The sequence below is a fragment of the Micromys minutus genome, assembly GCF_963924665.1.
Source record: "Micromys minutus genome assembly, chromosome: 7".
NCBI classification, from domain to species: domain Eukaryota; kingdom Metazoa; phylum Chordata; class Mammalia; order Rodentia; family Muridae; genus Micromys; species Micromys minutus.
Genome location: NC_137976.1, coordinates 70,622,567 through 70,643,577, shown reverse-complemented (window position 1 = coordinate 70,643,577; position 21,011 = coordinate 70,622,567). Strand labels below are relative to the sequence as shown.

The window sequence follows — 21,011 nt, the reverse complement described above, 5'->3', positions numbered from 1 at the left end:
GTGAGCCACCATGTGGTTGCTGGGAATTGAACTCAGGACCTCTGGAAGAGCACCAGTGCTCTTAACTGCTGAGCCATCTCTCCAGCCTCTTGATTCACATTTCTAATCTGCTTTCCAAAAACAAGTCAGAAGCCCTGGATGTCAATCCCAACTCACAAGGACGTCACAGGACGAATGAGCCCTTACGTGTAGCACATGTAGAACAGTTGTCTTGCTTCTTTTTCTATTGCTGCAAAGAGACACCTTGACCAGCACAGCTTACAGAAGGAAGTGTTTGATGAAAGTTACTTATGGCAGGGAGCCTGGCAGCACATGGGCAGGTATGGTGCTGGAGCTGTAACTGAGAGGTTGCAGTCCATAAGCAGGAGGCAGAGACAGAGACAAAGAGACAGAATGAGTGCTAACTGGGAATAGTGTGAGATTTTGAAACTTTAAAATGTACCCCTAATGATACACCTCCTCCAACAAGGCCAAACCTCCTAGTCCTTCCCCAACAATTCCACCAATTGGAATGGACCGAGTATTCAAATATATGAACCTACAGGGGCCATTCTCATTCAAAACCACCACAACAATGGTGTACAAACTAAAGTGCTGCACATAATATATGGGTTTTGTTTTACTTCCCCTTCTTGCCTTTCAGTATAACTGGACTTTCTTGGACCCGCCAATGGTGTGAACAAAATGACGCAAGGCTTCTATTATAGTTAATGCTTAGGCCTTTTGCTTGAGTAGTCAGTCTCCCAGCTAGCTTACCCAACTATCTAGCTTACAACCTGCCAAGAGGCCAGCTCGACACCTCTCTGCTCCGCTGAGGTCCAGCTACTTCCCTTCAGGTTTGCTTCCTAATCTTCCAAGTCTGTTTTCTTCTCTCACATCATTCTCTGACAGGAAGTTGTGCCCTATTACTTCCTGCCCAGCTCCTGGCCATCAGACATTTATTACAATCATTCAGTAGCAAGACAACCTCTAATACAACTCTAGAGCTCCTTTAGGTAGGCAAGGAAGGGAGGACAAATACTTACAAAGCAGAAAACTTGGTGTTGGGAAATAGAAATGACAATGCCAAAACCCTGCCAACACTTAGCCCTCCACAGGAACAGAATTAACAATTGAAACTACAGAAACAGGCCTTCATACAAAGTTAAAAAATTGGGGGCTGAACTTAGGACCTCATGCAAATGCTCTACTATACAACTATATCCCCAGACATTTTTCTCCTTTGGATTTTGTGACACAGTCTCACCAAATTGCTCAGGGTCTCCTGGCAGGCTGTAAATTTGTTATCTTTCGGATTCTGAGTGGTTGTGATTACAGACCTGTTCTACCTGCTCTGACACGTTCTGCCGCCCGCCTCCCTCACTTTCCTTTTCTTTCTTAGACAGAATCTAATATATCCTAAGCTGGCCTCAGACTCAGTGTGTAGCTGAGGATGATCTTGAACTGATGGTCTTCCTGCCTCCGTCTTCTAAGTACAGGCATATGGCCACCTCACTTGATACCTAAGTACTGAGTTTTCTTTCCCGTAGTTTTGGAAGGAAAGTAGAGAGCTGAATGCTGCGATACCCCCTTGTCACTAGAGTGAGCATGAGCAAGTCAGAGAGTTGTCCTAAGGAGATAGCTGCTTCAGGCTCCAGTATGTCAAGATGTGAAAGCTTCATGCTTAGGGAACCTAGCCTGTCCCACCATAGGAGAATTAGAGCATACTTCCTTCAGCCTTACTAGTTTGACTCTATTATAGGGCTTGGACAATGACAATAATAATTAAATACCAAAGCATGGTGGTATACACTTATAATTCCAGTACTTGGAGGGCAGGGGCAAGGAGATCACTGCAAGTCGGAGACCAACCCTGGCTACATAGTGAGACCCTGTCTCAAACAAAGCTGGGCAGTGGTGGCACACGCCTCTAATCCCAGCACTCAGGAGGCAGAGGCAGAAGGATCTCTGCATTAGAGGACAGCCTGGTCTACAGAATGAGTTTCCAGGACAGCCACCCCTGTCTCAAATAACAAGAACAAATAAATAAAATCAGACAGGCCTGTTAATTCCAGCTACTAGGGAGACTGAGGCAGAAGAATTGATACTGTAGGGTCAGCTTGGGCAACTTATTGAAAAATTCTCTTAATATAATACTTAATATAATAATAGTACTAGGGTGGTGAGGTTGCGCGGTGCACTTGCTGCTGAGCCTGCTGACCTGAGTTTGATCCCGGGAACCCACATGGAGGAAGGAAAACGTCAATTCCTACAAATTGTTCTCTGACCTTCACATGTGTGCCACTGCTCCTCCAACACATCGTACACACAAACACAAACACACATGTAATATCTTTAAATGGTTAGTAATCAGTTATTTAGACAGATTCAGTCACTGTGTAGGCCTAGCTGGCCTGGAATTCAATGTGTAGACCAGGATGGCTTGACTGACAGAGGTACACGTCCCAAGTGCTAGCACTGAGTGTGAAGCACCATACCCAGCCAAAACAGGCTTTATTTTAAACGTCTTGTCCCTGAAAACATTATTTGGATTTTTATTTTATTTTTTTAAAGGTTTATTTATTATATGCATTTGAGTACAGTGTAGCTGTCCTCAGACACTCCAGAAGAGAGCATCTGACCCCTTTACAGATGGCTGTGAGCCACCATGTGGTTGCTGGGAATTGAACTCAGGACCTCAGGAAGAGCAGTCAGTGCTCTTAACCACTGAGCCATCTCTCCACTCCCTGGGTTTTTATTTTATTTAAAAATTTTTAAATTTATTCTTATTTTATGTGTATGGGTGTTTGTCCATTGTGTGTCTCTGAATCATGCACAATGTCTGCAAAGCCCAGCAGAGGGCACTGGATCTCTAGAATTTGAATTACTGAATGTTGTGAGCTTTTATGTGGCTGCTGGGAATTGAACTCAGGTCCTCTGGAAGAGCAGTCATGCTCTTAACCCCTGAGCCATCAGTGCAGCTCCAAGATAATCCTTTTAAGGCTCCAAATACTCTGGTGGTAGAATACTATTGGCCGGTGCAGAGCCCTTGGTTTAATACTCAGCATCTGAACAAAGCAGACTGAATCACAATACTCTATGTGCCAGTCACTTTACATGCATTATTTAATTTAATCCAAGAAACACACTTTGACGTAGATACTACCCCCCCCTTCTTTTGTCATTGTTTGTTTGTTTTCAGACAGGGTTTCTCTGTGTACCACTGGCTGCCCTAGAACTCATTTTGTAGACCAGGCTGGCCTCGAACTCAGAGATCCAACTGCCTCTGCTTCCCCAGTGCTAGAATTAAAGAAGTGTGCCACCACGGCCTAAATTCCACTCTTATTTCCATTTTACAGATGGGGAAACTAAGTCTGAACCCAGACTTGTTCATTCCTAACAGCGACACTGCGCTGTCTTGTTTGAGAACACGCAGTTGGGGATGGAAGAGTGCCTAAGAACACAGTCTAGCACTTCTCAGCCAAATCCATTCATTTCGCATCATTCTCAGCCTCAAGAATAGCCCACGCTAGCACCACTCGCAATAAGATGTCTGAGAACTTAGGTGCGAATCAATAAATGAGTATCCATTGTCACTACGTAAGGCTTCCTCAGATCACTTTTTTTTTTTTTTTTTTTTTTTTGTATTCTTCTGGTGCGGTTAGGGAGAGGAAGAGGAGGCAGTGCTTTGGTGTCCCAGTTCCCTCCGCAGCACTGTAAAAAACATGAGGCACTCCTTGGCACAACAGACTGTAACACTCCCCTGCCTGTTTAAGGAATGACAATATGGAAGGCAGATGGCCGATGCATGGATGCCACACTGTTGAGGTTCAGTGAAATATTGCCTGGTGGTTTTTTTTTTTTTCCCCTCTTGTAAACCTCCCAAATAAAAATCGTCTGCCTTCCTGAGCTGGAAGTGTTAGCATGTCTTTTCTTTAAATATCTGTGCATGGCTGTTTTTTTCCCTGCCAATTTGTCACCATCTGTAACCCTCCCTTTATGAGATGATCTAATGACAGCAATTATCTTGGAGAGTAAAAGTGCCATCTTGAAGCAATGTGTAAGACTGGCATTAGTGTGAGCTGTGTGTATAGTGGATGCTGCCCTAACACTTGGTATGCATTTGTGTGTGTCCCCAATGACAGTGGGCTTTTTCGTATACACATTATATATTCCGTATACAATAGCTGCCTCTGAGTTTCTGTGTGTGCACTTTGTGCTGTTGTAGACGTTCTATGAGCACCTGTGTAGGGGTGAACTGCCTGTGGCTTCTAAGTGTCCCTGCTTGGAAGAAAGGAAAAAAAAAAGACCCTGCAGACAGACTGCTAGGTTCCTCGCAGGGACATAATTCCTCTACCGTGTTTAAAAGTATTGGAGAAGGCCTGGAATTTGGAGAATCCGGGTGAAAAAATATTAGGAATGATTGGGCCTCAACCAAATGAAAGCAAATTAAGGGTGGCTCGCCTGAGGGGCTCTCAGGCTTGATGGAGAGCAGCGGTTGCGCGGAACGCAGTCTGGGCGCCAATGCTGGCTGGGAGCCGCGCGCGCTCCGCCCCTCCCCCTCGCTCCCACCCCCGGGCGCGCCGCTGGGTGGGGGAGACCTGAGAAAGCCGGGGGCCGCCACGGCCAAGCCAGGGGCTGCAGCAGTGGCTGTGATGGAGGGCCGCGGCGGGGTTCAGCGGGTGGCCTGGGCCGTAGTTCCTGGGCGGGTCAACCTCGCCCAGCCCTAAGGCGCGGCCCGGCCCTGCTCCACTCACTCCACCATGAACGTCGCGCTGCAGGAGCTGGGTAGCGGAGGCAGTGTGAGTGGTGGTCCAGGGCTTCAGGGGAGAGGACCCGGGTGGAGAGGGCACAGAGTGTGGAGGGGCGGGTGTGAGTGAGCTGCCAGCGTCTGGCAGAGACTCCGGCTTGCCTCGGGGATGCGGCTTCTTGTGGGGGTTGGAGAGCGATAGTGTCAGAGGGGACCCCAGTCTGAGAGTCTAGCACCCGGGGAAGGGCCCTCTCTGCACGAAGGAGGAAGCCTGCCCAGAGAGGGACACAGCAGCAGGGCCTTGGGCAAAAGGCCTAGCTGCCCGACCTCAGTTGGTGCTCTTGAACTGTTTGCAGATGGTGGAGTACAAACGAGCTAAGCTTCGGGATGAAGAATCACCAGAGATTACAGTAGAAGGCAGGGGCATCAGGGACTCACTGGAGGTGGGCAAGGGGTTCCCTTTTCTTATCAGGCCTCACCTTTTTGGCATGATGCCCGCCTGCCGTAATCATGCTGTTCTGGTGGGTCACTTGTCCCGGTTTCCACTCCATCTCTGGTCTGGCCTCTGCGCCCGGACTATAGTAAGGCATTTCAAAGCCATGACGTTGCACAAAACAGGCTCCACTTGCCTTTTTGCTCTTGGGCCCCCGTAGTTAACTAGCTATTTGCTTCATGACTCTAGAAGCCGGCTGTACCGTCTCCATATCTTTATTTTCTGGGAGGACTTCTGCCATCTTGGGTCCCTGCAATGCAGCTCAATCGCTCCTGTCCTGTGTCCCCAGGTGGGGTTCCAGAAGAGGACAAGACAACTCTTTGGTTCACACACACAGTTGGAGCTGGTCCTGGCTGGCCTCATTCTAGTGTTGGCTGCCCTTCTTTTGGGCTGCCTCGTGGCTCTGTGGGTCCAGTACCACAGAGGTAGGTGGGTTCAGTCAGCAGCTCTCATAGCTAAGGGGGCCAAAACCTGAAAGGCCTCTCAGTATTTTTCTTTTGGGGGCTAGCCTTTCCAACTTCCTGCGGTCACTGGCTTCTCTGAAGGTTCAGCTTCCTCGGCTGACCGTCTCCTGCCTTTGCCATGTCTCCTACCACAGACCCAGCCCGGAGCACCTGCATCACAGAAGCCTGCATTCGAGTGGCTGGAAAAATCCTGGAGTCTCTCGACCGTGAGGTGAGCCCCTGTCAGGACTTTTACCAGTTCTCCTGTGGAGGCTGGATTCGAAGAAACCCTCTACCCAACGGACGTTCTCGCTGGAACACCTTCAACAGCCTCTGGGATCAGAACCAGGCCATACTGAAGCACCTACTAGGTGAGTCAAGGCTGTCAGGCATGCTATGTCAGTCAAAAGCTTCCTGTCTAACACATGGTCCAGCACTTAGTGGGTACTCAGTAAATATCCACAGTGCTAGATGGCTCATTCTGTGGAGCTCTTGAGGGAGGGTATTCAGAGAGCAGGAAGGCTTAGTAGATGGAGCTGGGTTAGATGGAGCCGAATAACAGGGGCTTCTTTGAGGGGCTCCACAAACAGAGGAGAGAAAACCACAATATGTTCTTTCAGTCTTCTTGAGTGGTGCACACCTTTAACCCCAGCACAGAAGGTAGAGACAGATGGATCTCTATGAATTTAAGCTAGCCCCGGTCTACAGAGTAAAGGTTTCAGGATAGCCAGGGCTATATAGTGAGACCCTGTTTCAAAATCCCAGCACTCAGAGGGAGGCAGAAATAAATTAATCTCTATGAGCTTGAGGCTAGCCTGGTAAGTAGTAAGCTTCAGGCCAACCCCAGGAAGACTTCTTCCAAAAGGGGGTAGGGGGAGGACCTGGCTTGTTAATGTATGCTGATAATTCCAACTACTCAGGAGACTGAGGCAGGAGGTTAGAAGGTCAAAGCAACGTAGCCAACTTATTAAGACCCTGTTTTTGACTTTACCAAAAGTAAAAGAGGACTGGGAATATGGCTCAGTGGGAGAGCGCTGGTTTAGCATGTGAAAGGTCCTAAATTTAATCTCCAGTCCCACAAACACATACATATATAAGTGGGCCAGGAGAGGAATGAAGACCAGAGGCTCTCCAGCAGCAGTTAATCTAAAGGCACCCTTGATCCCATCCTGTGTTCTACCCACTGCAGAGAACACCACTTTCAATTCCAGCAGTGAAGCTGAGAGGAAGACGCGGAGTTTCTACCTGTCCTGCCTGCAGCTGGAGCGCATTGAGAAGCTAGGAGCCAAGCCACTTCAAGACCTCATTGACAAGGCAGGGGCACTGGGTGGGCTGTGGGTAAGAGAAGGAGGAGGGACTTTGCTGATGGAAGCTTTGATAATCCCTGTACTAGAGATTATCCACTTATGATCTCTATTCAGATCGGTGGTTGGAACATCACGGGGCCTTGGGATGAGGACAACTTCATGGAAGTGCTAAAGGCAGTAGCAGGAACCTATAGAGCCACCCCCTTCTTCACTGTCTACGTCAGTGCTGATTCTAAGAGCTCTAACAGCAATATTATCCAGGTGCCTGCTGGGAAAACGGAAGGGACTTGTGGAAGCCAAGATTTCCCTCTCCTGAACACCCCCCAGCCCCACAAGAGTCTCCAGTTCAAGGTGGGAGGGAGACTAACCTTTATGCCTTGCTCTTGCAGGTGGACCAGTCTGGGCTTTTTCTGCCCTCTCGAGATTACTACCTAAATAGAACTGCCAATGAGAAAGTAAGGCACATCCTAGAACCCTATTCCATCCCTGCTGAGCTGGCTAATCCCTGTATACTTTGCTTTTTGCCTAGGGTCAGAATGAGGAAAGTGAGACCAGTTTGCTGCCTAGCAAGCCAATTATCCTTTCTTTCCTCCCTCTTCTTCCCTCCCCTCCTTTCTTCCTATTATTCTAAAGGAAAAATTTTTCTTTATTTTTATGTTTCGGAGAATCAAACCCAAGGCCTCACACACGCTAGGCAGGCACTCTACTATTAAGCTACATCCCCAGCCGTAGGAAGACTTTTGTGAGTACCTACTGTATGCCAGATGTGATAGAAAAAATCTGAGATTTTTCAAAAGGTGTCTGGGACTCAGGTGAGAGACAGGCACCTAGGGGTTTCCTTAGGAGATCATGTTTGAGTTGGGCCCTATAAAAGCAAAGATGTGGGCCAGCATCATAGCTCAGTAGGTAAAAAAAAAAAAAAAAAAAAAGACTTTGCTATCAAGCTTGATGATTTGTGTTCAATCCGAAAGACACACATGATGAAACAAGAGTACTGTCTCCTCCAAGATTCCTTTGACCTCTACAGTCATGCAAACACACACAAAATAAACAAATAAAATAATAACAATAAAAATAGTACAACAGAGATCAAAAGAGCTCATCCTATGTAGAGACAGGTTAAACAAGTGTTGAAAAGGGAAAAAGCTTGGCGTGTTTGGACCATTAGAAAGCAAGGATTCAGGGAGTAAAAGAAGGCATTCTGTGTAGAGATGACATGTTGAGCAAAAAGTTGACGCTGGAAAGGCTAGAATATGCTTGGAATATAACAAGACATGTGGTTTGGCAAGATGTGCTGCTGAGCACATGGAGAACTAGAAGGTGCTCAGTGACTGGTTATGGAGAAGGTTTTGAACGCTTCAAAGTTTTATTCTGCAGCCCTATGGACTTCCCTCCAGCTTCCAGAGCAGGGATGCAGTGAGACTGTTAGCGGTGCCTTGGGAAGCCAGTTTGTCTGGAAATAAGGAGAGGATGCAGGGAAGGGAACCTAGAGACAAGAATCACTGCAGTGCCTGGACTCTAAGACCTAAGGACCCAGGCAAGGGAGTAGCAAGGGTGAGTGCTAAAAAGTAACAAGAGTGCTCGAGGTTACAAGATGTAACAAGGTTACAAGACTTAACAAGCTGAATCGTAGTCTGCTAGTTATGGATGTTAGAAGAGGTGGAGGTGATTGATGCTGTAAGACTGAGTCCTGGTGAAATGGAGTGGGCCTTGGGAGATCAGTGCTATGTGTAGAAGAACCAGCCTAGAAAGCTTGGGGACCAGGAAGCAGTGTAATGTCACAGGACAAGGAGCGACTTTGAGGCTAGACCTGTATTTCATGCTCAGCAATCCTGTTTGTTGTAATTGATGGGTGTCGCTGATTCATCTGTTTTTTTTATTTTTATTTATTTATTTATTTATTTTTTACAGACAGGCAGAGTTTGGAGGGGCGGGGTGCAAGCCTATGCTCCTGCATGGGATAGATAGGCAGTGTGTGGGAGTCTCGTCTTAAGACGTGTGAGTTTGAGGAACGTGGGCACATTCTGTATAAGAGGTCAGGAGGTTAGAGGAGTGCTGAAAAGGAGCCAGAAGCTCAAGGGCACTTTTTAAAATGTAGATGAAGGTGTGGGAGACGCAAAAAGGAGATGCTGGCTGTGGAAGGAAGAGCATCTTGCTGAGTAGACCAACTGGAGAGTCCTGGTTGTTCTTTCCTAAGCAGCTGAACTTCTTAGCCAGATCTCCTTCCTGACATGTATGGACACTGCTGCTGTTTTCTCAGTGGAGGAGAAACTATGAAGCATTGTGATTCTAAAATTCTACCCCGGTCACAGTTGTTCAGACAGTCACAGAAGAGAAACATGAGGTTCCCAATTTGAGTCCAACTCGGAAAGAACTGAATGAGGGTGAGGGTGGGCTGAGACTGAGGAAGAGGGGCCCACAGAGGAAGGAAGGTAAGTGGCTTGTGGACAGACTGAAGAAGAGAGGAAATGAAAGGAGAAGGGGACCCAGTCTAATTTAGACTTTTTTTTTCTTTTGGAGATATGGTCTTACTGTGTATCCCAGGTTGGTCCTAACTCTTGGAGTTTAGTAGCTTTATTGCTACAGCCTCAAGAGTGCTAAGACTGTATACATTTACATTACCATAACTGGCAGTTTAGGTTTTATCCAAAATGAAGAAAAATAGACCCCTGGGGAGATGTGGGTGCTGACAAAAGGCATCGTGAGCTGAGTTTGACTCCCAGATCCCACAGAGTGTCATGAGCAAGAGCCTGTCTTCTCACCACATGAGTGACAGGATATGCTTACACATGTGCTTGTGTGCTTCTGTATGTGTGTGTGTGTGTGTGTGTGTGTGTGTGTGTGTGTGTGTGATGTCCTGGTTAACTGTCTCCCCTTTAGCAGCTAGGATGGGGTGCGGGTTGCTACTCTTCTGACACCAGCAGTGATGAAGGGAAGGGGGAGGAGGAATTGTCTTCAGAAGAGGGGAAAGGGCCCAGAGGTGGCTGCTGAACAGAGGTGATCATCTACCCGCATGATTTCCCCTTCCTCAACAAATACTTGAACTGTACTTGAACCCAAGATTCCAGTAGCAAACAAAGCATATAACCTTGTCCTGATAGCACCAGACTGGGCTGAGGTGATCTGAGATCGTACTGGGCACAGGTGGTGCTCAGACCTCCGCATTCTGACCTAGTCAAACCTGTGTTCTCGAACTTGTTTCCTCTATGAAACTTGGGGGTAATATGGAGTTTTGTTCATTCGGTCATTTGTTTGTTTGTTTGTTTGTTTGTTTGTTTTGAGACAGGGTTTCTCTGTGTAGCCCTGGCTATCTTGGAACTCGTTTTGTAGACCATGCTGGCCTCCAATTCACAGAGATTCCCCTGCTTCTGCCTCCCAAGTGCTGGGATTAAAGGGGTGTGCCACGACCACCACTGATCAACTAATATGAGTTTTATGGAGTTGCTGTGATGCTGAGGGGCCAGATACATTGTGTGTAAATCTCTTAGCCATCTGATCAGTGAATACATAGTATTCAGTATGAATATTCTGTTTCTGTGTTTGCCTGTCTCTTGAGAGGATAGAGAAAAAAAGCACATGTGAGACCTGTTAGGATGAGACACTTGAAGGGACTTGAAGGAACAGATTCCTCACAGGATCCAGTCAGGTGTTCAAATAAAACCACATGGCTCCTGATGGACTGGGGAAATTAAAAGGGCATTGGAAAATGAGAAAACAAAGCACTATGGGAGTCCATTTACTGGATAAATATTTACAGAAGACCAATTCTGTGCTTGGCCTTGATCCAGGCTCTTGGGATTCACTGGTGAACAGCTGACGTAATTGGAACAGTGTTCACTTGGAGGAAATAAAAAAAAAAGCACAGGTAATTAAGTAAGTCAGGCAGATGGTGTTCAGCAATGGGTCAGAAAGTAAACAGTCACCAAGATTTCCATAAGGTGCATCAAGCCAAGACGGTGAGAAGAGGTGAGGGCCAGAGCCGACCTCAGCCTTGGGCAGGACTTGTCGCTCGTTTGAGGATTACTGGGGCTTTCACAGGTTCTCACTGCCTACCTGGACTACATGGTGGAGCTGGGAATGCTGCTGGGTGGACAGCCAACCTCCACCCAGGAGCAGATGCAGCAGGTGCTGGAGCTGGAGATACAACTGGCCAACATCACTGTGCCCCAGGACCAGCGGCGTGATGAAGAGAAGATCTATCACAAGATGAGCATCTCAGAGCTACAGGTGGGGTAGGCAGGGGACTAGAGACATTAGGGAGAGGGTAGCCCCTGATAAAGCCCACCCTGTTTCCCTGTCTTCCTGAAACCACCAGTCCTCTCCCTGATTCCTGCCTCTGTACATTTCCAGGTGTGTGTCACTATCCTTGAAAGAAAAGTGGTAAACATTTTAAGCCACCCCCCCCCCTTAAGGCCACCGATTAGTCTTTTTTCTTGGGACTACATGAAGAGATTGTTATTAAAGTATTTAGCCAGGCACAGTGGTTCACACCTGTAACCCTAGCACTTGGGAGACTGAGGCTGGAGGATTTCTGTGAGTTCCAGGACACTCTGGACTACACGTAAGGCCCCCATCTCAAGCAAACGAGCAAGCAAAGGGAAAAGAAACCAAATGGACACGGTGTCTACAAAACGATCAGAATGTTTTGGAAGTATCTCCTAATGCTCTCTTTGCCTTGTTGGTGTTGAATTATGGGAAGAGTGGAGAGAAGGAGATTCTAGAGAGAGGCCAGGGATGTGGAATGTGTTGGGGAAGCGGTGTTTTATCAACTGACATGAAATATTTGAATTTCTGTGACCAAGCTGAGTATCACACACAGCTTTCCTTGTTTGATAAGTGGTTAGGCTCCCAGACTGCAGCATATTCATGTCTGGAAAAGCATTTATTGTAGAAAGGGGTCCCCAGAGCAGCTGGCAACTGTTACTATGGCAATGGGAAAGATGCCCTGGTTATAGCAAATCAGTGGGGGAAAGAGTCTGTTGGGAGCCCAGTGGGAAGGCAGGGAAGCCTGAAGAATTTCTGCTTTCAGACTCTAGCACCCTCCATGGACTGGCTGGAGTTCCTTTCTTTCTTGTTGTCTCCACTTGAGTTGGGTGACTCTGAGCCCGTGGTGGTGTATGGGACCGAGTATTTACAACAGGTGTCGGAGCTCATTAACCGAACAGAACCAAGGTGTGACTGGGGAATGGGAGCGGGGAGAAGGCACTGGTAGTGGAAGGGACTCAAGGCTCTGGACATCTCTGGATGGACCAAGCAGTGACTTGGCACACAGATTGAGTAATAAGACCTTGGACCTTCCAAACTTCAGATTAAAATGACTGTGACCCCTTCCTCTGGGCAGAGTGTCAGGGTAGCCAGTTGTGACCTCTATTTCCTCGTCTTGTTCCAAGGTGACTTCTCTTGCATTCCAGAGTAAGAGCCTTCAGGACCACTTCCCCACATCTCTCAGAATCTCCATAGCTTGCATGTTCTTGGGGACTGGCTGGAGGGGGGAAAGGGTTCCCCACACATCTTTCTTTAATTTCTGATATGGAAATAGCGTCCTGAACAATTACCTAATTTGGAACCTGGTGCAGAAGACAACCTCAAGCCTTGACCAGCGCTTTGAGACCGCACAGGAGAAGCTGCTGGAGACCCTCTACGGTACCAAGAAGGTGGGATATCTGGCTCTGCTTCCTTTCTGACTAAATCTAGCTAGTGGTACCTGACCACGGTGTCTGAGGAACATTTTCTTCATGGTACCTGAGCACGTGGTATGGAACATGGAGTTTGGAATCAAGTCCTCGTGATTCCCAACCTTAGTTCCTTCATATTTTGGCCTATGACACCTTGTGTATGTGAGCAAGTTCCCCTGGCTCTCCATTTCCCGATCTGTAAAACATGAAGAACACTCAAGGGTAGCCTGAGCTAGTGTCCGCAGCGTGTGGTGTATGCAGCACACAGCTTTATGAGGAGGATGAAGGTGGTTGAGCTGCTCATTTCTAGAGGCCTCGGTAAGCAAGTAAGAGTAAAACTACAAACAAATATATATATATATTTTGAGGGTATTGATTGTTCACAGTGAGTGAAAAAACTCCGTGTTATAAAGCAGAGGCTGGGACAGCACACTCAATGTGGGGAACAAAGTGGGGAAGGCCATAGGAAAATTTACTCAGAGTCTGTCTACATTGTGGGGAGTGAGAAACAGGGGAGAGGGACATTTCATTTCAGGCAAGTGCAGATTCACAGAGGCCTGGGGGAGCTCGGTGTGTTTGCAGGGGTTCTGGTAGGAGCTTGAAAGCGGGGTAGCAGTAGAAAGAGGGAGAGACTGAATTAGAAAGGAGGTAATGGAGGAAGGTTTCAGGTAGAGTAAACTGATTGTGTAGAAGTTTGAGCAAAGAAACATCCTGAGCCAGCAAGATGGCTCAGAACAGCTGAGGCACTTGCTACCAAGTCTGATGACCCAAGTCTCATATGGTGGCTCCTTAAGGTTGACTTCTGAGTGCTCCTCTCCCCAACAAGCAAACATCACCATCATCATCATCATCGAAACCTCTGAAGTCAAGGAGGGCAATCAGGGTAGTAACAGGAGTGGGAACAGAGGCTCAACTATCTCTTTCTACTGAAGCTTTGCTGGCTTCCGGGGCCAGCGCAGTTTGAGATACTGCCTTACAGATCTCTGGAGTCTGACGCAGAAATGACTCCTCAACAGCCAAGCTGTTGTCTAGCTCTCTGGGGCTTCTCCCTGGAGAGTGAGAGAGGCCTTCAGAAGAGAGGTCTTGCTATCTCTGGGACCTTGCCCCTTGTTCCTCTACAGTCCTGCACCCCGAGGTGGCAGACCTGCATCTCCAATACAGATGATGCCCTTGGCTTCGCTCTGGGCTCGCTCTTTGTGAAGGCCACATTTGACCGACAAAGCAAGGAAATTGTGAGTCTTCAGGCCTCTAAAACTACTCTTTGATTTATTTAAAAATATGCTGGTCATTTATATGTATACCTAGGAAAATTGGGAAGGGAATTCACTAAGTAGCAGATTGAACAGTGAGATTATGAAGTATTGGGTTCCTTACAGTTTTCTGTAATTTTACAAAGTCTTATACTAGATTTATGTTACCTATATAATTATCAAAAATTTCCTGATGTGGTGGCACATGCCTTTAGTCCCAGCACTTGGGGGGCAGAGGTAAGCAAATCTCTGTGAATTCAAGGCCAGTCTGGTCTACAAAGTGAGTCCAGGTCAGCCAGGGCTACACAGAGAAACTCTTATCTTGAAAAACAAACAAACAAGTAAAAAAAAAAAAGGCAAACCAAATTCAATCAAAAGTAATACTAAGAGATAATAATAGGTAATAATAATATTAAATATTAGGTATTTGTGGGAGAGTTGTTTATAATAAGGAGAAATAAAACAACCAGGAATGCCCACTTATGCAGTAAAGGGAAAGTAAATAATATGACGGACTACAATGCCACATTTAAATTAAAAGTACATTAGTTATTTATTTAAAACATTTTAACATGGGGCTGGAGAGATGGCTCAGTGGTTAGAGCACTGGCTGCTCTTCCAGAGGTCCTGAGTTCAAATCCCAGCAACCACATGATGGCTCACACCATCTGTAATGGGATCTGATGCCCTCTTCTGGTGTGTCTGAAGACAGCCAAGGTGTACTCATGTACATAAAATAAAGAAATCTTTTTAAAAATTTTTTTAAAAGTCTCACTTTAAAAAAAAAAAAAAACAGTTCAGTTGGGGCTGGAGAGGTGGCTCTGTGGTTAGAGCACTGGCTGCTCTTCCAGAGGTCCTGAGTTCAAATCCCAGCAACCACATGGTGGCTCATAAACAGTTTAGTTGGCTTGGAATTTATTATGAATTCCAGGCTAAAATTTGCCTCAGCCTTCTGATACCTAGAGTTTATTTTTTAAATTAAACAACTATGTCTGGCTTTATCTTTTAGATTAAAAGAGAAATTGGTGATGCTAGTGTTGTGATTGACAAGTTTGTTTCCCCCAAGCAAGAAATCCAACCCTGAGCTGGGGTTGGCCTGAAATTGTAGACCATGGTAGCCTCAAAGTTGTGATGGCTCTTCTTTTGCCTCCCATAACAGACCTACTGATACATTTTAAGGCAGAGCAAAAGTAGATTGCAAAAGTACCCACACATTGCATAACACAGTTCCATGTTTTTTTTTCTAAATGTCTGGGCTAAGGAAACACTAGGAATAGTCCGACTGCGGTGAGATTATAAATGATGAGTTCACTCCGTTTTCAACTGTACAAATTCTGTTCATGCATCTCCTTCATGGCCAGGAAAAGAATAGTGCAGTGTATGAAAGTATAATATTAATTACCCAACTGCCAATTCAAATGTTTACTTAAATGCCACCTACAATGACAATACCTGTGTAGTGTCACCCTCCCTCCTGGGTAGCCTTTCTTCATGACTCTTCATAATCCATGACTCCTGGATAGACCAGGATGGAGCCCAAGGGTGAATGGGGAGTAAGGACGCAGTAAGTGCAGGGGAGGCTGACTTGTGACCCACCCCTCCCCCGCAGGCCGAGGGGATGATCAGTGAAATCCGCTCTGCTTTTGAGGAGACTCTGGGAGACCTGGTTTGGATGGATGAGAAGACCCGGCTGGCTGCCAAGGAGAAAGTGAGCCGTGGCTGTGTAGGGGGCGCCATCTTGAGGTAGCAACTGCTGATTGAGTTTTGCTGGGAGCTAAGAGGGAAATCCTTACCTTGCTTGGTCTCTTCAGGCAGATGCCATCTATGATATGATTGGTTTCCCTGATTTCATTCTGGAGCCCAAAGAACTGGATGATGTTTATGACGGGGTGAGTATCTTCGTCCACTGTACTAACCTTCAGAGCCTGGGGCTCTGCTCTGGCCTTTGCTCCTGGCGTAAGTGATAGACGTTCAGGCACTGAGGAGAGAAGGCAGATACAAGAAATTAAGTTGTTAAAGTGTGGGTTCTCTGCTGGATTTGGACCAGTTGACATTAAAATATAAGATTAATGAGGGTAGGAATCTGGAGTATAGCCTGCGTTGATCATGTTCCTACTTCTGTGTAGTCTTGGACAGGACATCTTTGGGCCTCAGTTTCATCTGTAAAATGGGACTTTAGTACTACTCACCTCGCTGGGCTGTGGTGGTGCACACCCTTAACCCCAGAAGTAGAGGCAGGTGGACCTTTGGTTTTATGGCCAGCCTGGTCTATAGAGGAAGTTCCAGGACAGCAGGAATACACCAAAAAAAAAAAAAAAAAAAAAAAAAAAAAAAAGCCTTAGAAAACAAAACAAACAAACAACCTCCCCCAAAAACTAACAAACAAGAAGGACTCACTTCACAGGGTTGTAAAAACAAAAGGATGTATGCTTGTTTTTTAAAGCTGAGTGTGGTGGCTTGTGATTTTAATTCCAGCACTCAGGAAGCAGAATTCTGAGTTCAAGGCCTTGTCTACACAGTAAGTTCCAGGCCAACCAGGGATGCAGGGTGAGACTCTGTCTCAAAACAAACAATCAAAAAGCAACAACAGAACAGCTCTTGAGGGGCTGGAGAGATGGCTCAGTGGTTAAGAGCACTGACCATTCCTCCAAAGGAACTGAGTTCAATTCCCAGGAACCACATGGTGGCTCACAACCATCTGTAATGGGATCTGATGCCCCCTTCTGGTGTGTCTGAAAATATCTACGGTGTACTCATACATGAAGTAAATAAATACCTTTAAAAAAAAAAAAAAAAAAAAGCTCTTAAAACATAAGTACCCTTAAAATACTGTCAGTCAGCTGTTTACATTCATCTTACACTGGAGAAGACCGGGGCTTGCCTGGGAAAGTCCTGCTGGGAATCTCACCTTCTCCAACACCTCACTTGCTCTCTCCCTTCCGCTGTTCCCATAGTATGAAGTCTCTGAAGACTCTTTCTTCCAAAACATGTTGAATCTGTACAACTTCTCAGCTAAGGTGATGGCCGACCAGCTCCGCAAACCTCCCAGCCGAGACCAGTGAGAACCAGTGGGCAGATATGGGGCAGCCAGAGAGGTAGACTAGGGCTTTGGGGGATGGGAGGAGTGGGCCAAGGCCCTTGCAGGAGACAGGCAGGGCAGGCCGGGGCTGTCATTCGGGGAGCCTCAGCATTGTTCTTCCTCCCCCAGGTGGAGCATGACACCTCAGACTGTGAATGCCTACTACCTTCCAACCAAGAATGAAATCGTCTTCCCTGCGGGCATCTTACAGGCTCCCTTCTATGCTCACAACCACCCAAAGTGTGTCTGAGGCAGGAGGGTCTGGGTTCTGGGGCCACAGGGGTGAACTGAGAGAAAGGCTGGAGGGGAATCAGGAAATGTCCCTGCCATGTATGTCCTTTATGCAGCATTTCTCATCTACCAGGGCCTTGAACTTTGGTGGCATCGGTGTGGTGATGGGCCATGAGTTGACACACGCCTTTGATGACCAAGGTAGGGGCCCATTCTAGAATTTCCGGTAACTACCACAGAGATGTGGGGTATTGGGGGCAAGTCTTAAGGATCCTGGTGTCTTCGGGCTAGAGTTGTTTGGGGTATTTGTTCCCCTGTGGGTGGGTTTGCAAAGATGAGTTCTTCTCAGGGCGAGAGTATGACAAAGAAGGGAATCTGCGTCCTTGGTGGCAGAACGCGTCGCTCACGGCTTTCCAGAATCATACAGCCTGCATGGAAGAACAGTACAACCAGTACCAGGTCAACGGAGAGAGGCTCAACGGACTTCAGACCCTGGGGGAAAACATCGCCGATAACGGGGGCCTTAAGGCTGCTTACAAAGTGAGTGGCCGAGGTCCCCCAGACTGTGTGGAAGGGTCCTTGGGGACATGGGATGGTGGACTTGCCACTTGTTATTCCCCCTAGGCTTACAAAGCGTGGCTGAGGAAGCATGGTGAGGAGCAGCTGCTGCCTGCTGTGGGGCTCACCAATCACCAGCTGTTCTTCGTGGGATTTGCTCAGGTATGGCCCCTTGGGAGACCTGGGTCTGTCTCCTCTCCACTCCCTCCAAAGGAAGGATGCCTTCAGAAGAAGTTGGGGTCATGCAGGAAAGGTGTCAGGGAAGTGTACTGAGAGAAAACCTGGTGTCCAAGTCCCATGAGGATAGACTTGAGGAGAGAAATTTTCTATAGGATTTTACTTGATAGGGAGTGGCTGCTTGGGTGGCATGGATGGGAAAAAGCAGAGATTCCCTCCTATTACTGTGGAGGATGTGGAGAAAGCAACCATAGCTTGGGAATGCAAGATGGGTTACCCAGGAATAAAATAGGTAGCAGAGTTAGCACCTGGGCAGGGCCTCTTTAAGTACTTCACACCACAGCAAGCAGCCTTAAAGGGCTACTTCCCCACAGCCTTGCTCATGCGGGGTTAACCAGCATCCACTTTAAAGGCATCAAGGGTCTGAGGAGGCATGCTTCCTTCCTTTGGAGCTGGCCAAGCCTCCTGGAGAGGCCCTGACAACTCCTGAACTCACCAGCTGGGCAGTGGTGGTTCCTGACCAAGATGGCTCTGCTGTAGCTAAAGCTATGGCCTAGCTCAGCTCCACACTAGACACCATATGTCCCCATGTCTGTCCTGGCCCGCAGGTGTGGTGCTCGGTCCGCACACCAGAGAGCTCTCACGAGGGGCTGGTGACCGACCCCCATAGCCCTGCCCGTTTCCGAGTGCTGGGAACTCTCTCCAACTCCCGAGACTTCCTTCGGCACTTCGGCTGCCCTGTCGGCTCCCCCATGAACCCAGGGCAGCTATGTGAGGTGTGGTAGACCTGGGTGGGGAAAGAAATGGGCAACTGTGGCCAGGGACTGGGGCTTCCAAGCTAGGAGAGCGTGAAGATCGGCTTACGGTATGGTTGTCTCTCCGCACCATAAGTGAGATGAATCTAGACCCCACCACCACCACCACATTGTGCCTCTGCTTTGGGGGTGCCTGTGCCTCTAGCAGAGATTCCACCATTCACTGTGACATCCTTTCATGTGTCACCCTGGAGGGAGTCTAGGTAGAAGTGTCAGTTCCCACAGAGATGACTCTGTCTCTTTTGAAGTCCAAGCTTACTTAGTTTGGGGGGTCAAGAGGATATGCCTGGGGTGTGGCCATCTCTCCCTGGGGCATGCTCTGTGCTCTATGAGATGAGCTCAGCTCCCTTCAGCACCCCCCCTCAGGCTGGCCCCCACCTATGTTCCTTATGCTCCTCCTAGTACTGCTGCTCCCATCCAGGACAGACCAACTGAAGTCAAGTGGAAGGCCAAGGGCTCTTTCGGTGAGAGGAGAAATATGTATGTACAGTGGGTGCTGGTTCTCTGTGTTTCAAGGCATGAGTCTTAGGGATGACTTATTGCCCCTGGGGCCAAACAGAAAAGCAGATCTAGTGGAGAAAAGGAAAGCGTTTATTTTTGCAGGGAAGAGGGTGGGGAGGGTGTGGTCTTGCCTTTATAGGACCCGTTGCTAATAAATAGATCCATATTAGCCAGCCTGTCTCTTTCTTCGGTTCTCTTTTTCCTGATCCAGCCTCTCATCCCACCAATATTTGAACAGCTCCAATAAACTAAGTAATTCTTTACGTGCTGACTAACTCGAAGAAATAGGTGGCTGAAATTTGAAGCCCAAGGAGACAAAAGTGGAAAGAGGATCACATTTGGGTCTGTCTGGTCAAAGTACACGCTTCACAGCTGGAAGGGTTTGCAGCTGTCCACTGTATCTGTGGCTAGGGTATCACTGAATCTGGGAAGTAAGTGGGTAAGGTCAGCTTGGCTTTGTTTGTTTTTGTTTTTGAGACAGGGCCTCACTAAATAGTCCTGGTGGCCTGGAACTCACTATGTAGATCAGGCTAGCTTTGAACTCAAAGATCTATTTATCTCTGCCTCCAAACTCCTGGGAGTGCACCGTCACAGCTATTATTTGTTCCTTAAATTTACTTTTAATTTGAATGATATATTGGCCAGCAGTAATTTGTGTCTCAGGCACTGAGGATAAAATGGCTTCTTTCCTTTGATGACTCCAGCTATTTCACTTTTTAGAAAAATTATCCATTTTTATTTTATATGTGCTGGTGTTTTACCTGTATACATTGTCTGTGTAGGGGTGTTAGGGCCCCTGGAACTGGAGTTACAAACAGTTGTGAGCTTCCAAGTGGGTGCTGGAAATTGAACCCAGGTCCTTTGGTAGAGCAGCCAGTGCTCTTAACCACTGAGCCATCTCTCCAGTCCCCAGCTAACATGCATCCCTACAGGCCCAGTGTTCCGACAGCACTCTGCTCCCTTGATGTAGCCCTAGCCACTTTACTGTAGTCAAATCTGGTTTGAACCTGAGGCTCCGATGATTATAACTCCCCCTCCCACCATGAGTCTCAGTTTCTTCAGCTATAAAATAAAATAAGGACAGCAAAACAGTGGAAAGATTCTAATGACATGGATGCTCCTGGAGGTGGGAGTAGGAATGAGTTTGTCAGGTTTGAAAGGAAGAGGGTGTGGGCTTGTTATAATTGTTTCTGGTGCCTCTGGAGCCTCTGGTCCCTTAAATATGTTTATAACCCGTGTCTTGCCCCAGTTTTTCAGTGGATCACACTGTTCCCGTATGTCCCCATGTCATGTTACTGGAAGTGCTAGCAGCTTACCAAGGGAGGGCAGTTACAAAGGAAACAACCACTGAACCACACTGCCAGGTCTGAACCTCTAAGCTCAAGCACAGGGTAGACACAGTGTACTGGGGAGAGAAGAGCTTTGGTGTGTTTGAACCAGAACTGGTTCTGGTGCCGGTTTCTGTGGTCCACTAATGAATGACACAAGGCCAGGCTCATCCCATCTTCAATACTTAGAAAAGGAAATTCAATCCAGGCATGATGATACGGGCCTTTAATCCCACGTATTTAAGAGGCAGAGGCAAGAGGATCATATGTCAGAGGCCAATTTGAATAACTTAGTGAGAACTTGTCTTAAAATAGCGTAAAAGGCTAAAGCTGTGGCTTAATGATAGACGGCTTGCCTGGCATGAATGAGGTCTTAGCTTCATCCACATACTTGGGGGAAATGAATCTATGGGCTCTGCAAACTC

The 21,011-nt window shown here is 47.3% G+C and overlaps 1 protein-coding gene across 3 annotated transcripts; it reads left to right on the top strand.

Moving 5' to 3' along the window:
* Positions 1-4,742: 4,742 nt before the first annotated feature.
* LOC308422431 (endothelin-converting enzyme 2) lies at positions 4,743-18,727 on the top strand (the record flags this gene model as incomplete). Of its 3 annotated transcripts, none has more annotated exons than XM_080919009.1 (19): positions 4,743-4,781; positions 5,086-5,172; positions 5,512-5,647; positions 5,821-6,036; positions 6,855-6,979; positions 7,087-7,233; positions 7,362-7,427; positions 11,011-11,199; positions 12,002-12,144; positions 12,512-12,626; positions 13,769-13,879; positions 15,507-15,605; positions 15,709-15,786; positions 16,852-16,955; positions 17,106-17,216; positions 17,341-17,408; positions 17,557-17,747; positions 17,832-17,927; positions 18,551-18,727. In XM_080919009.1, 19 exons carry the CDS (start codon positions 4,743-4,745, stop codon positions 18,725-18,727), a joined length of 2,298 nt encoding a protein of 765 aa, XP_080775135.1. The 3 variants fall into 3 exon arrangements, with proteins under 3 accessions (XP_080775135.1, XP_080775134.1, XP_080775136.1); XM_080919008.1 differs by having other exon boundaries at positions 5,086-5,310; XM_080919010.1 differs by lacking the exon at positions 5,086-5,172.
* Positions 18,728-21,011: the final 2,284 nt, after the last annotated feature.